This window comes from Theropithecus gelada, chromosome 16 (assembly GCF_003255815.1).
Source record: "Theropithecus gelada isolate Dixy chromosome 16, Tgel_1.0, whole genome shotgun sequence".
NCBI classification, from domain to species: domain Eukaryota; kingdom Metazoa; phylum Chordata; class Mammalia; order Primates; family Cercopithecidae; genus Theropithecus; species Theropithecus gelada.
The window spans coordinates 61088789-61105994 of NC_037684.1; the positions used below are offsets into that span (position 1 = coordinate 61088789).

Here is a 17206-nt window from a genome sequence, read left to right on the forward strand (position 1 = left end):
AGACCAGCCTGGCCAACATGGTGAAACCTGTCTCTACTAAAAATACAAAAATTAGCCGGAAAGCCCTTGAACCCGGAAGGGGGAGGTTGCAGTGAGCCGAGATCGCGCCACTGCTCGACAGCATGGGCAACAAGAGTGAGACTCCGTCTCAAAAAATAAATAAATAAATAAATAAATATTAGCAAAGGACTGAATAGGCACTTTATAAAAGAACGCATACAAATGGCCAATCAGCACATGAAACATGGTCAATATCATTGATCTCCAGAGAAATGCAAATCAAATTGCAATGGTGTGCCTATGACATCCATTCAACGGCCAACGCTAAAGATTTAGAATATCAAATGTTGGCCATGCCGTAGAATAACTGGAACCACCATACACTGATTTTGGAAATCTAGACTGTAACAACCATTTCGAAAAAAATCGTGTGATAGTTTCTTATAAGTTAAACATACACTTACATGATCCAACAACTCCACTCCCTAGTTACCCAAGATAAAAGAAAACTATCCACACAAAGACAGGGATGTTTACAGGAGCTAAAACAACGGGCAAAACTGGAAACACACATGTCTATCAAAAGAAGAGAAAAATAAATCTGCTTTTTTAAAAAAATTGAAATATCTTGTATTTTAATACCCGAAAAAATTTTATTTCCCCCCTAGACTGTCAATTCCAGCTGAGCAGGCTCCGTAACCATCTTATTTACTACCATACGCTCAGTGTCTGGCAAGGAGTAAGCGCGCAATACGTGTTTGGTGAATGAATGAAAGAATGCCCGCTTTCTTACACTAATGGGTTTGTAGCCACCACCCCTCGGGCCTTTTACGCCCTCATTCCTTCCAGGTACAAACGCTATCTGGGCTAGGTCGAACGTGGCTCGCAGCGGGTCTGGGAGCGGGGCACCCACCGGCAGCTCCCGCAGCGGAGGCGCGTGTCCCCGGGGGCCGAGGCAGCGCCCGCGGCTGGAGGGGCCCGGGGCGGGAGCCGAGCGGAAGGATGCGCGCAGCGCGGGGTGCCCCGGCGGGCGGCGGGCGGCGGGCGGGCACGCTGGGACCGACGGCGCGGGACGCCCCGACGCTTTGCAGCACTTGCCGGTCTCACCGAGAGAGCTGCGCGGCCCCGCGGCCCTGCAGGGCACAGGGCAGCCCCCGGGCTCCCGGTGGTGCGCGGGGCGGCGGCGCGGCTGGGCGGCGGGGCGGGCCGAGGGCGGCGGGGGCGGGACAGGACAGACGAGAATCCCGCGGAGGTGAGGCCGGGGGCCGTCCCGCCCCCGAGGGCAGGCCCTGAGCCCCAGCCCCGCCCCGGCCTGCTGGGGCGTGGGCTCCGGCTGCGGCTCCGGCTCCGCTCTGCTCGCTTGGCTCGGGAACCCGCGCGGGCGCTGGCTCCGTCTGCCAGGGTGAGGCGGCCGGGAAGGGGCGCGCGGGGGTCCCCGGTCTCGGGAATCGGGCGGAGACGGAAAGGGCTCGGGCTGCGGAGCCTCCAGACTCAGTCGCACGCTCAGATTTCGGGGTTTCTCCCCCCGGCGGGGATCGCGTAACTTCCTCATTCCTGCCTGGACCCCTGCCCCCGGCCCGCCTGGCCTGGCGTAAGCCCCGTAGCCCCGCGCTCTCCCGACCACCCGGGGCCGCTTCCCCGCGCAGCTGCTGTGCCGCCCCAGGTCGGAGCCTTTCGGGCCTGGCTGGGTGTTCCCCGGGTCTCTGGTTACGGGACGGGGCGGGGGTCGGGGAGCGAGACTGGGACTGGGATTGTGGATGAAGGACTAAGGTAGCGGATGGGGGCTCGAAGGGGTCGGTGGGGCGTTGCAAACTGGTCGGTCGTCATCAGCGGGCGGTCAGGAGTCTGTGGGGGAAGAGGAGGACCTGGAAGAGATGGAGGACCTGCAGGAGTTAGGATGGGGGGCGGGTGCTGCAGGGCAACTCGCCTCCCTGAGGATTCCCTATATTCCTAGGATGATGGTGACCCCTGAGAGCCTCTTCCCCACTGGGGACGAACTGGACTCCAGCCAGCTCCAGATGGAGTCCGATGAGGTGGACACTCTGAGGGAGGGAGAGGACCCAGGTACACAGGGAATATGGATGGCCCTCAGGGAGGAGAGGCATGGGGAGCCAGGGGACTGGGGCCTGTGGGGGTCTACACTCCTCGACTTTCTTTCCCCCCAGCCGACCGGATGCACCCGTTTCTGGCCATCTATGAGCTTCAGCCTCTGAAAGTGCACCCCTTGGTGTTCGCACCTGGGGTCCCTGTCACAGCCCAGGTGGTGGGCACCGAAAGATACACCAGCGGATCCAAGGTGGCCAGATTGGCCCCAGGGAGGGGGAAAGGGAGGGCGGCCCGGCATGGATCCAAGGTGGCTGGGCTGGCCCCAGGGAAGAGGGAAAGGGAGAGCTGGCCAGAGTGGGGAGGCGGGGACTCAACACAGGGGTCATCCATTCAGTTCCTCACACCCCTAGGTAGGAACCTGCACTCTGTATTCTGTCCGCTTGACTCACGGCGACTTTACCTGGACAACCAAGAAGAAGTTCCGTCATTTTCAGGAGCTGCATCGGGACCTCCTGAGACACAAAGTCTTGATGAGCCTGCTCCCTCTGGCTCGGTGAGGGGGATCAGACTGAGTCCTGTAGAGGGCAGGTGCCCCCCACCTTCCTTTCTGCCTGTCTCACCCCCAGGCCACAATCTTTCCTCCCTGCAACTCTGGCCACTGGGCCCCTCCCCTGACCCCAGTTACCAGGAAACTTTCCCTGCTCAGCTTTCCCTGTCCATGGTTCTGTGCCAGCATCTCAGCTGGGCGGGATGCCCAAAATGCTCTTGGCAGCCTCACCCTTTCCTAGTCTCCATTCCCAGGGTAGGGGGCCTTCCTTTTGCCAGACTCTAGGACTTTTGCTTGGTTTTTGTTTTTGTTTTGGACAAGGTCTCCCTCTGTCACCCAGGCTAGAGTGCACTGGTATGATCTTGGCTCACGTCAACCTCCTGGGCTCAAGCAACCCTCCTACCTCAGCCTCCCGAGTAGCTGGGACCACAGCCACCACACCCAACTAATTTTTGTATATTTTGTAGAGATGGGGTGCTGTTGTGTTGCCCAGGCTGGTCTTAAATTCCTGAGCTCAAGTGATCCACCTGCTGCAGCCTCCCCAAGTGCCGGGATTCCAGGCATGAGCCACCACGCCTGGCCACCTCCAGGCCTCTTCTTTTCCTCCAAGCCCCATCTCCAGTGTTTTCAGGAACCAGAGCACCCAGCCTCCCAGCTCTTACCTGAACCTCATCCATCCTTTCCACAGTTTTGCCGTTGCCTATTCTCCAGCCCAAGATGCAGCCAACCGAGAGATGCCCTCTCTACCCCGGGCAGGTCCTGAGGGCTCCACCAGACACGCAGCCAGCAAACAGGTGGGACCAGATGCCAGGTCCTCTGGGAAGGCATTGGATATGCAAATGGCTCTGGTCCCATCTGTCTCTCTCTCTCTCATCTCCACTTTAGAAATACCTGGAGAATTACCTCAACCGCCTCTTGACCATGTCTTTCTATCGCAACTACCATGCCTTGGTAAGGTCCAGGAGCTGATTTTAGATGTGGAGCAGGATCATCAGACCCTCAGCAGGAGGAGGGCCAGGGGCCCCAGGGTCTGAGGAGCTGCAAGCCAGGTGTCTCCTCTGGCCTTTTGTTTTCCTCTGCAGACAGAATTCCTGGAAGTCAGTCAGCTGTCCTTTATCCCAGACCTGGGCTGCAAAGGGCTGTGAGTGTCTGGCCCCCTTCACCCAGGCATCTGTAGACATCCCTCTTAATTTCTCCCTGCCTGAGAATGGGGCAAGCAGTGCAGGGTGGGCTGGGGGTCTGGAGTCCTCATCCAGCCTCTCTTCCTGATTGCCCCACAGGGAGGGGACGATCCGGAAGCGCTCAGGTGGCCACCGCGTTCCTGGCCTCACCTGCTGTGGCCGAGACCAAGTTTGTTATCGCTGGTCCAAGAGGTAAGAGCTATGGCCGAGCAGCTGGGCAGTGGGTGGGGGTGAGGAATAAAATTTCGAGGGCAGAGAGGAACACAGGGAGCCCTTCTGCTCTAGGTGGCTGGTGGTGAAGGACTCCTTCCTGCTGTACATGTGCCTCGAGACGGGTGCCATCTCATTTGTTCAGCTCTTTGACCCTGGCTTTGAGGTGCAGGTGGGGAAAAGGAGCACGGAGGCACGGTACGGCGTGCGGATCGACACCTCCCACAGGTGAGGCCTCCCTGGGGTGAGAGACACCGGCTGAGTGGTGAGCCAGCCTACAGCCCTGCTGGGAGTTGAGTAAGAGAGACCACAGTAGAGAGGAAGGCTGTTCCACCTCCCTGGATCCGGACATAGTTTTGAACCAGGGAACTGGTCTAGCCAGATGCTTGGGACTGCTCTTAGAGACTGGGCCCAGAGAAAGGGGATTAGTAGAAGCCCAAGAAAGGAACTGCTGACATAAAGGAAATTCCATTTCTTCATTTGTTCATTCAACAAACCTGAGTGCCTGGTACAGTACTGGTTGCTGATACAATACTAGGCTCCAACTGTGAGTAAGGTGGATACGGCCAGGCATGGTTTCTCATGCCTGTAATCCCAGCACTTCGGGAGGCCGAAGCGGGCGGATCACCTGAGGTCAGGAGTTCGAGACCAGCCTGACCAACATGGTAAAACCCTGTCTCTACTAAAAATGCAAAAATTAGCCAGGCGTGGTGGTGCTGGCCTGTAATCCCAGCTATTTGGGGGCCTGAGGCAGGAGAATCGCTTGAAGCCAGGGTGCAGAGGTTGCAGTAAGCAGAGATCGCACCACTGCATTCCAACCTGGGGGACAAGAGCTAAACTCTGTCTCAAAAATAAATAAACAAATAAGGCAGATACATACACGCCCTGTCTCTGTGGAGTTGTGATTAGGGACCAAGGGAGGAAGTGAGAAAGAAAGGGGAGGTCTCTGGGCAAGATCATATGTATGGAGGGCAAGGATTTATGGTCCATCTCATCGTTCCCATCCAGGTCCTTGATTCTCAAGTGCAGCAGCTACCGGCAGGCACGGTGGTGGGCCCAAGAGATCACTGAGCTGGCGCGGGGCCCAGGCAGAGACTTCCTACAGCTGCACCAGCATGACAGCTACGCCCCACCCCGGCCTGGGACCTTGGCCCGGTGGTGAGACACTGACATCCCTTCTGTGGCCTTCTTGACCCCCTGTCTCTGAGTCCTTCACCCTCTCTTTTATCTCCTCTGAACCCTTCTGACCTCAGCGATCCACCCTGTGACTTCCTTAATCTTCTTGACCTTTGATATCTTTAACTACATTGATCTCTCTGATTTCGCTCTGACCTTTCTGACCCTCAGACTTGGTCATCTCTTCTGACCCTTGACGTCTGTAACCTCCTATAACTTTTTAAACCCCCCTCTACCATATGATCTTCTCAAATCTGATTTAGTCCTTCATTTAACAAACATTTTCCTTTTTTTTTTTTTTTTTTTTTGAGAGTTTTGCTCTATTGATCTCAGCTCACCGCGCCCGGCTATAAACTTTTTTTTTTTTTGAGACGGAGTCTCCCTCTGTCGCCCGGGCTGGAGTGCAGTGGCCAGATCTCAGCTCACTGCAAGCTCCGCCTCCCGGGTTCACGCCATTCTCCTGCCTCAGCCTCCCAAGTAGCTGGGACTACAGGCGCCCGCCACCTCGCCCGGCTAGTTTTTTGTATTTTTTAGTAGAGACGGGGTTTCACCGGGTTAGCCAGGATGGTCTCGATCTCCTGACCTTGTGATCCGCCCGTCTCGGCCTCCCAAAGTTCTGGGATTACAGGTGTGAGCCACCGCGCCCGGCCCCGGCTAGTTTTTTGTATTTTTTAGTAGAGACGGGGTTTCACCGTGTTAGCCAGGCTGGTCTTGAGCTCCTGACCTTGTGATCCACCTGCCTTGGCCTCCCAAAGTGCTGGGATTACAGGCGTGAGCCGCCACGCCCAGCTATAAACTTCTAAAACAGCCAAAACCGATCCACAGCGATGGAAATCAGATCAGCAGTTGCCTGTGGCAGGGTACGGGGAAAAGATTGTCTGGGCAATCAAACGGGGCACACGAGGGAACATTCCAGGACGATGAAAATGTCCTATATTTTGATAGGACTGGTGATTGCATGGGAACAGCGTACACTTGCTGATCCTCATGCAACTATACGAGATAAAGAAAATGCAGAACAGTCCAGGCAGAGAAGACAGAAATAGCTCAGGGCGTTTGGGAACCACCAGGACATATTGTTGTTACTGAGTGAGGAGGAGCAGTCAGAGGAGAGGCTGGGAGTCAGTGGCAGCTGATCTCACAGGCTCCCGTGTGCTAATATCACAGGCACAGGGCAGTCATGGACGGAGGTTGTTTTTGTTTGTTTGGTTGGGTTTTTTTTTTTTTTTTTTTTTTTTTTTTTGAGATGGAGTCTCGCTCTGTCGCCCAGCCTGGAGTGCAGTGGCCGGATCTCAGCTCACTGCAAGCTCCGCCTCCCAGGTTCACACCATTCTCCTGCCTCAGCCTCCTGAGTCGCTGGGACTACAGGCGCCCGTCACAGCGCCCGGCTAGTTTTTTGTATTTTTTAGTAGAGACGGGGTTTCACCGGGTTAGCCAGGCTGGTCTCGATCTCCTGGCCTAGTGATCCGCCCGTCTTGGCCTCCCAAAGTGCTGGGATTACAGGCTTGAGCCACCGCGCCCGGCCTTGTTTTTTTTTTTTTTTTGAGATGGAGTCTGGCTCTGTCGCCCAGGCTGGAGTGCAGTGGCACGATACCGGCTTACTGCAGTCTCCGCCCCCCGGGTTCAAGCGATTCTCCTGCCTCCAGACTCCTGAATAGCTGGGATTACGGGCATGCACCACCATGCTCAGTTAATTTTCGTATTTTTAGTACAGATGGGATTTCACCATGTTGGCCAGGCTGGTCATGAACTCCTGACCTTAAGTGATCCACCCGCTTCGGCCTCCCAAAGTGCTGGGATTACAGGCATGAGCCACCTCGCCTGGCCTTCCTACATATTTTCACATGTGCAGGCATGTGTTACTTTTGTTTCAACATAAATGAGATCATGCACCCTCTTCTGTGACTTATTTTTTCACTTAATACATGTGTGAGAGATTAGATACTTAGATTATTTCCCATTTTTCATTCTTACACACAATGCGATGAACATGATCTTTGCCTAAGCATTGTGTAGGTTGTATTCCTAGACATAAAATTACTGTGCATATTTAATGATATTAAAGGCTATGTGCATTTAATATTTTGATAACTGCTGGCCAGTCGCTGTGGCTCATGCCTGTAATCCCAGCACTTTGGGAGGCCGAGGCAGGTAGATCACTGGGGTCAGGAGTTAAAGACCAGCCTGGCCAACATGGCAAAAACCGTCTCTACTAAAAATACAAAAATCAGCCAGGCATGGTGGCGGGTACCTGTAATTTCAGTTACTTGGGAGGCTGAGACAGGAAAGTTACTTGAACCCAAGAGGCGGAGGTTGCAGTGAGCCAAGATCGTGCCATTGCACTCCAGCCTAGGTGACAGAACCGGACACCATCTCAAAAAAGCTATATATATATATTTTTTTTTTTTTTCTTTTTTGATACTGCCAAATTGTCTCCTAAAAGTTATATTCCCATAGTCTATGAGAATACCCACTTCCCCAGCATACTGAATATTCCCCAGCATATTGAATAACATTCTGATATGCTAATATGCTGATATTGAATGTTACTAATGATTTTAATTATTACCCATCTAATGGATTTTTTCAATGTAATTTCATTTTAACTTCTTCGTTTACTAGTGAAACTGAACATCATTTGCCACAACTGGCCATTTTAATTTCTCTGTGAACTGTCAGTTCTTACGATTTGCTCATTTTTCCGTTGGCTCATGTGACTTTTTCTTGTCGACTTATTGGTGTTCTTTATGTATGATGTATTAATCCTCCCATTCTTCAGTTGATTAGGTTATTGTGTCTTTTTGTAATTTTTATTTGTATTTAGCGTATATGGGCAAACACTATTTTGATGTGTCTGATACCGCTTGTGCTCTCTGATCATTCCTGATCTTTGACCTTGCTGTCACCTCTGACCCATGACTGTCCTCCGGTCTTCACTCTCCAGAGCTTTCTGGCTTCTGACTCCCCTGACCTCCTTGGCTTGGCCTCCCCCCAGGTTTGTGAATGGGGCAGGTTACTTTGCTGCTGTGGCAGATGCCATCCTTCGAGCTCAAGAGGAGATTTTCATCACAGACTGGTGGTGAGTGGGAAAGGCCCCAACAAGACGGGGCAGGATAGAGCCTGGGGCAGGTCAGTGTGTTCCTCGGAGGAAGGGGGAGAAGCGGGGTACGGCTGGTGGTCTGGGACTTTGTTTGCCCCTAATCCACTGCCCTGAATCCCAGGTTGAGTCCTGAGGTTTACCTGAAGCGTCCGGCCCATTCAGATGACTGGAGACTGGACATTATGCTCAAGAGGAAGGCGGTGAGGACAGCTGTCAGGCTTCAGGGGGAGGGGGTTGCCTGTGGGTGGAGGTTGATTAGCAGGGCTGCAGCGTGGGAGAAGGTAGGGAGTCTGAGGCTTCAGGGGAGGGAAATGTGCCCATCCTGGCCCAGCGCCTGTCAGACATCACCTCCGCCCTCTCCCTTTGCCCTAAGGAGAACTGACACGTTCCTCTTCATGCCCCCTCCACCTGGCAGAGACTTCCCTCCCAGTAAACATGATACTTTATTGTGTTATCTGGGGGTGTACATGTCTATCTCTTTCACTGGACTAGTTAATATCATTGTTCCACTACAAGGCACAGTACCTGCCATGGAGGGGGCATGTGTGGTGTTGATGGACTGGAAGAAGGATGCATGGATGTTGCAGGGTGGGTGGGCAGGTGGATGGATAGAGGACAGAAAGGGTGATGGATGGAAGGATATGAGTTGGAAAGGTGGAGGGCTAGGAGGGTAGGCGGGTAGATGGATGAATGATAGACGGTAGATAAAGGGATGAGTAAATGCTTGGGAAGATAGATGGATGGATGATATGTGGGTAGGTGGATAGATATGTGGATGGGTGAGTGGGTGAGCACACAGATGACATTTAGTCTAAGTCTGCTGCAAGCAGCAAAGCAGGGCATATGTGGCAGAGCCTCTAGGATCTCCAGACAGGCTGGAGGGACACACGTAGAAAGGGTTTGGGAGTGTGGAAAGGGGCAACTTTGGGAGAGGCACTGGGATCTAATTCCCCAACTCACCACCAGGAGGAGGGTGTCCGCGTGTCCATTCTGCTGTTTAAGGAAGTGGAATTGGCCTTGGGCATCAACAGTGGCTATAGCAAGAGGGCACTGATGCTGCTGCACCCCAACATAAAGGTGACTCTGGGCCTCAGAGACCCTCCCCCATGACAGCCCTCCTCCCCACACTGTCCCCGCCCCCAGTGCTCCTGCTTCCTGATGGTCTCATCTTTCCATCTTTCCTCTCTCCCTCCCAGTACCTCCTGTTTTCCTTCACCTAAACCCACCTCATGAACCCTCCATGCCTGCTCCAGGTGATGCGTCACCCAGACCAAGTGACGCTGTGGGCCCATCATGAGAAGCTCCTGGTGGTGGACCAAGTGGTAGCATTCCTGGGGGGACTGGACCTTGCCTATGGCCGCTGGGATGACCTGCACTACCGACTGACTGACCTTGGAGACTCCTCTGAATCAGCTGCCTCCCAGGTAATCCCCCCGAGGCCTTCCTGAGCACCCCCAAACCCAGATAAGCTCAATCCACACCTTTTCCCGACTCCAGCCTTACCCCCTCAATCATTCCAGGCCCTGCCCACCTCAGGGTTCCTCAAACTTTCTGGGACCCCCAAGAACCCACTTTGAAAGTGCTGTAAACGGCCAGGTGCCGTGGCTCATGCCTGTAATCCCAGCACTTTGGGAGGCTGAGGCAGGCAGATCACCTGAGGTCTGAAGTTTGAGACCAGCCTGACCAACATGGTGAAACCCCGTGTCTACTAAAAATACAAAAAAATTAGCCGGGCATGGTGGCGGGTGCCTATCATCTGAGCTACTCGGGAGGCTGAGGCAGAAGAATCGCTTGAACCCAGGAGGCGGAGGTTGTAGTGAGCCAACATCGTGCCACTGCACTCCAGCCTGGGTGACAAGAGCAAGACTCCGTCTCAAAAAAGAAAGGGCTGTAACCCAGTCCTTTCCCCATTTCACTGACCATCACCCCATTCCTCTAAAAGTGTCAAAGGCGGCTGGAGGGGAGGGCTGGGGAATCAGACCCTCTGTTTCATTCTTCCTCTCCATCTCTCTCACTCTTTCAGTGCTCCTCTCTTTGGCCCTGGCTCTGTACAGCCCCATGACCTCCCCTTGCCCCTGGCTTGGGTGTGTTCCCCCTACAGCCTCCCACCCTGTGCCCAGACTCGCCGGCCACCCCAGACCTCTCTCACAACCAATTCTTCTGGCTGGGCAAGGACTACAGCAATCTTATCACCAAGGACTGGGTGCAGCTCGACCGGCCTTTCGAAGGTGAAGCCTCCCACCCGCCAAAACCCCAGAGAGCTGAGAGCAGGGTCAGAAGCTGGGACTGGTACTAAGGATGGGATGAGAGGGGTCAAGGGTGGTACAGCCCTCCCTCTGGCAGGCTCCTCCTCCCTGCCCCAAGTGTCCCCAGGAGTCCAGCCCTGACGTCTCCCCTGACTCTCCCGGGACCTCGCAGATTTCATTGACAGGGAGACGACCCCTCGGATGCCATGGCGGGACGTTGGGGTGGTCGTCCACGGCCTACCTGCCCGGGACCTCGCCCGGCACTTCATCCAGCGCTGGAACTTCACCAAGGTGCTCATTCCTTCTGGTGGGGGCTGGAGGTAGGGAGGGAGTCAGAGACAGCTCAGCACCTCCTGCTGACTCTGCCATCCCTCCACTTCAGACCACCAAGGCCAAGTACAAGACTCCCACGTACCCCTACCTGCTTCCCAAGTCTACCAGCACTGCCAACCAGCTCCCCTTCACGCTCCCAGGGGGGCAGTGCACCACTGTGCAGGTGAGGCCCCCCACTTCAGCCAGTCCCTACCTTTGTCTCCTTCAGCCCAACACCCCAACCCACTCTCCCTGGTGTGAGAGCCCCCTACACTGTCCTCTCCTGGGGTTAAGAAGCACATCACGGCCAGGTGCAGTGGCTCACGCCTATAATCCCAGCACTTTGGGAGGCCGAGGCAGGCGGATCATGAGGTCAGGAGATCGAGACCATCCTGGCTAACATGGTGAAACCCCATCTTTACTAAAATTACAAAAAATTAGCCAGGTGTGGTGATGTGTGCCTGTAGTCCCAGCTACTAGAGAGGCTGAGGCAGGAGAATCGCTTGAACCCAGGAGGCGGATGTTGTTGTGAGCTGAGATCACACCACTGCACTCCAGTCTGGGCGAGGGAGCGAGACTCTGTCTAAAAAAAAAACATAAAATAAGAAAATGAAAAGAAGCACATCAAATTCACCATTCCCTAGGTCTTGCGGTCAGTGGACCGCTGGTCAGCAGGGACTCTGGAGAACTCCATCCTCAATGCCTACCTCCACACCATCAAGGAGAGCCGGCACTTCCTCTACATTGAGGTCTGACTGGGAGGAGGTGGGGGAGAGCATAGAAGGGATGTCGCAGGAGAGAGACCTGGGGAATGAGTGGAGTCAGTCATCGAGGGTTGGTGGAGCTGGGCCCGGAGCAGAAGCAGACGCCTGAAGCCTGGGACCAGGGCTGGAGGCTGAGGACAGTGCCAGCGGCCAGGCTGCTGATGTCTGTCTCTGGTTCTTGCCCCAGAATCAGTTCTTCATTAGCTGCTCAGATGGGCGGACGGTTCTGAACAAGGTGGGCGATGAGATTGTGGACAGAATCCTGAAGGCCCACAAGTAAGGTGGACTGTCAGGAAGGTGGGGACTGTGGGCGTGGTCTGAGCCCAGTTGAAGGGGGTGGGGTTGGAGGGACCGGTCGCACCTCTGACTCCACCCTCTCCCCAGACAGGGGCAGTGTTTCCGAGTCTACGTGCTTTTGCCCTTACTCCCTGGCTTCGAGGGTGATATCTCCACGGGTGGTGGCAACTCCATTCAGGCCATTCTGCATTTTACTTACAGGTGACCCCCCAGGGCTCTCAATGGCCCCATCCCACCCTTGTCCCCCTCTTGATTCTGTCCTGATCCCTTCCTCCTGGGCCTTAAAGGAGGGCCACCTCTCCCGACCTCCCCTCCCCTCTGCCAGCCTCCACTTCTCTCCCTCTGTCTTTCCTCTCAGGACCCTGTGTCGTGGGGAGTATTCAATCCTGCATCGCCTCAAAGCAGCCAGTGAGTGCTGGGGGCTGGGGGCTCAAGCCCTGGACCCCTGGGACAGGGAGATTGGGGCGCTGGAGGCCTGGGGGTGGGGGAAGGAGGCTGTCATTCCTGTGAGCCTCTGAGGCTATGCAGACCATAGCTGGCCTTTCACTGCAGGGCGAAGTAGAGAGACCAGACTCTATGTAGGAAGAGCTTCTGGAGTGAGAGGAGGTGGGGCAGGGCCCTGTCTGCACACAGAGCCACCTCTCCCCTCGCTTCCCCTCCTGTCACCCCATCTCTTGTATGCAGTGGGGACAGCATGGCGGGACTATATTTCCATCTGCGGGCTTCGTACACACGGAGAGCTGGGCGGGCACCCCGTCTCGGAGCTCATCTACATCCACAGCAAGATGCTCATCGCAGATGACCGGACAGTCATCATTGGTCAGTGCCGGATCTGGGCCCCTGGCAGGGAGAGGGTGCGGGGACAGGCAAAGAGATGAGAGGCTGGGATGACAGAGACTGCAACTCAGGCTCATGTAGGGGTGGAGGGTCCAAGAAGGAGTATTGCAGGCCAGTGCTTTGGTAGAGGGGATGGGGTACTGGGGGGAGTGCCCTGGCCCCAAGCAGACAGCGTGCCCCACATTCACCCCAGGTTCTGCAAACATCAATGACCGGAGCTTGCTGGGGAAGCGGGACAGTGAGCTGGCCGTGCTGATCGAGGACACAGAGACAGAACCATCCCTCATGAATGGGGTGGAGTATCAGGCGGGCAGGTTTGCCTTGAGTCTGCGGAAGCACTGCTTCAGGTAGAGCTGGGGCGGGGTGCCGCAGGGTGGGAGGGAGATGGGGGCGTCTGCCTTTTGAGCAGGACAAGAGGTAGCACCACATAGGTACTCCCAGAGCCAGAGGTAGAGGTAGTGCTAGATTCTCAATAGGCAAGGCTGGGCGCGGCAGCTCACGCCTCTAATCCCAGCACTTCCCAGCACTTTGGCAAGGCCAAGGCGGGTGGATTGCCTGAGGTCAGGAGTTCGAGACCAGCCTGGCCAACATAATGAAACCTGTCTCTACTAAAAATACAAAAAATCAGCTGGGCATGGTGGCGGGCACCTGTGATCCCAGCTACTCGGGAGGCTGAGACAGGAGAATCACTTGAACCCAGGAGGCAGAGGTTGCAGTGAGCCGAGATCGCGCTACTGCACTCCAGCCTGGGTGACAGAGCAAGACTCTGCCTCCAGAAAAAACCAAAAAAAACAAAAAAAACAAATCAATAGGCAGACTAATCAGTTTAGAGTATCAGTGAAGCAGGAACACCAAAAAAAAATGAGAAACAATTTTTTTTTTTTTTGAGACGGAGTTTTGCCCTTGTTGCCTAGGCTGGAGTGCAATGGCGAGATCTCAGCTCACCACAACCTCTGCCTCCCGGGTTCAAGTGATTCTCCTGCCTCAGCCTCCTGAGTAGCTGGGATTCCAGGCATGTGCCTTCACGCCCGGCTAATTGTGTATTTTTAGTAGAGACGGGGTTTCGCCATGTTGGTCAGGCTGGTCTTGAACTCCCCGACCTCAGGTGATCTGCCCACTTCAGCCTCCCAAAGTGCTGGAATTACAGGTGTGAGCCACTGCACCTGGCGATGAAAAAAATCTTTGTTGTTGTTGTTGTTGTTATTGTTGTTGTTAAGACGTAGTTTCACTCTTGTCGCCCAGGCTGAAGTGCAATGGCTCGATCTTGGCTCACCGCAACCTCTGCCTCCTGGGTTCAAGCGATTCTCCTGCCTCAGCCTCCCGAATACTGGGATTACAGCTGTAAGCCACCGTGTCCCGCCAAAAGAAAAAAAAATCTTTTAAAAGTAATTTTTGGCCGGGCGCAGTGGCTCACGCCTGTAATCCCAGCACTTTGGGAGCCTGAGGCAGGCGGATCACGAGGTCAGGAGATCGAGACCATCCTGGCTAACACAGTGAAACCCCGTCTCTGCTAAAAATACAAAAAATTAGCTGGGCGTGGTGGTGGGCGCCTGTAGTCCCAGCTACTCGGGAGACTGAGGCAGGAGAATGGTGTGAACCCGGGAGACGGAGTTTACAATGAGCGGAGATGGCGCCACTGCACTCCAGCGTGAGCGACAAAGCCAGACTCTGTCTCAAAAAAAAAAAAGTAATTATTTTCACAGGTTATGAGGATTGGGGAAAGAACAGAAAAAGAAGAAAATTTAAAATAAAAATAATTTTTTAAAACACCAAGGTAGTCATCAAAGTCAAGACAAATCAGAACTCCGTTGGCTTCTTTTATACTTATTTTACTATTTTATATTGCATTTGTTTTGTTTTTTTTGTTTGTTTGTTTGTTATTTGTTTTGAGATAGGGTCTTGCTCTGTCACCCAGCTGGAGTTCGGTGACGTGACCACAGCTCATTGCAGCCTCGACTTCTCTGGCTCAAGTGATCCTCCCACTTCAGCCTCCCAAGTAGCTGGGACTACAGGCACATGCCACCACGCCTGGCTAATTTTTGTATTTTTTTGTAGAGATGGGGTTTTGCCATATTGCCCAGGCTGGTCTTGAATTCCTGAGCTCAAGCAATCCATCGGCTTCGTCCTCCCAAAGTGCTGGGAATACAGGCGTGAGCCACTGCGCCCGGCCAATTTTGAATTACCTGAGTAGGGACAATGTAACTTTTCTGGCATTCAGGTTCTCTAAGGATCTTAATCTGGCCCTGCTGGGACCCCTTTCTCCCATAGTGTGATTCTTGGAGCAAATACCCGGCCAGACTTGGATCTCCGAGACCCCGTCTGTGATGACTTCTTCCAGTTGTGGCAAGACACAGCTGAGAGCAACGCTAACATCTATGAGCAGGTGGGAACTTGGGAGGGGAGGGGGAGAATGGCCTGGGGAAATGTGTGCATTATCCTGCTCAGGGTAGGATGGAGAGAAGCCCCACCACACACTCATTCTCGGAAGGGGGATGAGGGCCTGGGGGCGTTTGCTATCAAGAGATTTAGTGGCCCAGGCCGGGTGCAGTGGCTTATGCCTGTAATCCCAGCCCTCTGGGAGGTCGAGGCGGGCGGATCACCTGAGGTCAGGAGTTTGAGATCAGCCTGACCAACATGGCGAAACCCCATCTCTACTAAAAGTACAAAAATTGGCCGGGCGCAGTGGCTCACGCCTGTAATCCCAGCACTTTGGGAGGCCAAGGCAGGCGGATCACCTGAGGTCAGGAGTTCGAGATCGGCCTGACCAACATGGAGAAACCCCTTCTCTACTAAAAATACAAAAAAATTAGTTGGGCGTGACTGGGAGGCTGAGGCAGGAGAATCTCTTGAACTCAGGAGGCGGAGGTTGCAGTGAGCCGAGATCACGCCATTGCACTCCAGCCTGGGCAATAAAAGCGAATCTCTGAGAAAAGAAAAAAAGTACAAAAGTTAGCCGGGCATGATGGTGGGTGCCTGTCATCCCAGCTATTCGAGAGGCTGAGGCAGGAGAATCACTTGCACCCAGGAGGTGGAGATTGTAGTGAGCTGAGATCGCACCATTGCATTCCAGCCTGGGCGACAAGAGTGAAACTGCGTCTCAAAAAAAAAAAAAAGAGAGAGAGAGGCCCAGGGTCAGTGGGGGTATGGAGAGATGGCATGGGGGAAGGGGTCGAGCCTAGTCGGACTTAGATTGTTGGGAGAGTCTCCCCAAGCCTTATTGGCATCCATGCCCCCGCCCACAGATCTTCCGCTGCCTACCGACCAATGCCACACGTTCCCTGCGGACACTCCGGGAGTATGTGGCCGTGGAGCCCTTGGCCACCGTCAGTCCTCCCTTGGCTCGGTCTGAGCTCACCCAGGTCCAGGGCCACCTGGTCCACTTCCCCCTCAAGTTCCTTGAGGATGAGTCTTTGTTGCCCCCGCTGGGTAGCAAGGAGGGCATGATCCCCCTAGAAGTGTGGACATAGTTGAGGCCCCCGTCGGGGAGAGGTCACCAGCTGCTGTGCCCCACCAGGTCTGGCTCCCTGCCCCTTAAGCGCAGGGACTGAGGGCAGTGCCCTGTGAGATCTGGGAAGGCAGGCATCCCTGAACGGGATTAGAGGTGTCACGGAGGACCCTTACATGAGAAACAGCCGAAGAGGACACTCGCAACCTTGGGCTGGGGAGGCAGGAGAGAGTCCCAGAGAAGCTCACCCCCCCCTGCTGCCCAGTGCAAACCACTTCTCCATGCTGCAGAGGAGAAGCACAGCTCCTGCCAGGGCGAGCAGGGTCAAGCCTCTTATTCCAGGAGAGGGGGGCTCTGCCCCAGGCCCTACTACCCATTGTTCCCTTCCTCCTCCTGCCCTTGAACCCCCTCCCTGTCCCAGGGCCTCTCCCAGCCCATTGCTGCCAAGGTGGAGGGAAGGATAAAGCCACTTCTGGCTTCAGCCCCCACCAGGGGAAGGAAGGAGTGCATATTAACTCCCTCCTCCAGCGTGCTGACACTAACTTTGTATCTGTTCAATAAGCATTTCATAAATAAAGGTGTCGAAAAGGTTAATGCGTCTTCCTTGGAGGAACTAAGCGCTCGGTCCAGCCTCCCGTCCCTGCCCACACGGGGCACCAGTCCCCTTCATCTTATCTCCACCCTCCTCCTTCTTTCTCCTCTGTCTACCTCTGTTCTACCTATCCATGGCTTCGGGAGTTCGGTCACCTGGCTCCTGAGAGGAGAAGGTGTTGACACGGTGCTGCCTGGGTAGAAGGATGGGCAGCGCCCAGCCAGGGCACCTGGAGAACTGTGGAGCTGCTGTCACAACCACAGGTGAGGGAGATGCTCCAAGAAGGACCTGGAGAGGCTGCCTCTTGTTCAAGAAATACAGAAACAAAATTAGCCTGGCGAGGTGGCGGGTGCCTGTAGTCCCAGCTACTCGGGAGGCTGAGGCAGGAGAATGGCGGGAACCTGGGAGGCGGAGGTTGCAGTGAGCTGAGATCACGCCACTGCATTCCAGCCT

At 54.7% G+C, this 17206-nt stretch overlaps 1 protein-coding gene across 2 annotated transcripts; it reads left to right on the forward strand.

Annotated features, from left to right (window-relative positions):
• The first annotated feature begins 1288 nt into the window (after nt 1-1288).
• On the forward strand, nt 1289-16755 carry PLD2 (phospholipase D2). Of its 2 annotated transcripts, none has more exons than XM_025363294.1 (25): nt 1289-1402; nt 1955-2064; nt 2166-2296; nt 2457-2599; nt 3282-3387; nt 3479-3544; nt 3676-3734; nt 3874-3966; nt 4060-4212; nt 4993-5142; nt 8156-8239; nt 8382-8460; nt 9227-9337; nt 9514-9684; nt 10362-10488; nt 10679-10797; nt 10889-11002; nt 11463-11567; nt 11770-11858; nt 11967-12080; nt 12238-12287; nt 12564-12698; nt 12910-13063; nt 14985-15099; nt 15959-16755. In XM_025363294.1, exons 2-25 carry the CDS (start codon nt 1956-1958, stop codon nt 16181-16183), a joined length of 2802 nt encoding a protein of 933 aa, XP_025219079.1. In that variant the 5' UTR covers nt 1289-1402; nt 1955; the 3' UTR covers nt 16184-16755. The 2 variants fall into 2 exon arrangements, with proteins under 2 accessions (XP_025219079.1, XP_025219080.1); XM_025363295.1 differs by having other exon boundaries at nt 12910-13030.
• Nucleotides 16756-17206: the final 451 nt, after the last annotated feature.

Bases quoted from the DNA above. Each gene is read 5' to 3' on its own strand.
- PLD2 (XM_025363294.1), top strand. From the start codon at position 1,956: ATGATGGTGACCCCTGAGAGCCTCTTCCCCACTGGGGACGAACTGGAC. The intron at 2,600-3,281 runs GTGAGGGGGATC...TCCTTTCCACAG, and splicing joins AGCCTGCTCCCTCTGGCTCG to TTTTGCCGTTGCCTATTCTC. The intron at 10,489-10,678 runs GTGAAGCCTCCC...GGGACCTCGCAG, and splicing joins GCTCGACCGGCCTTTCGAAG to ATTTCATTGACAGGGAGACG.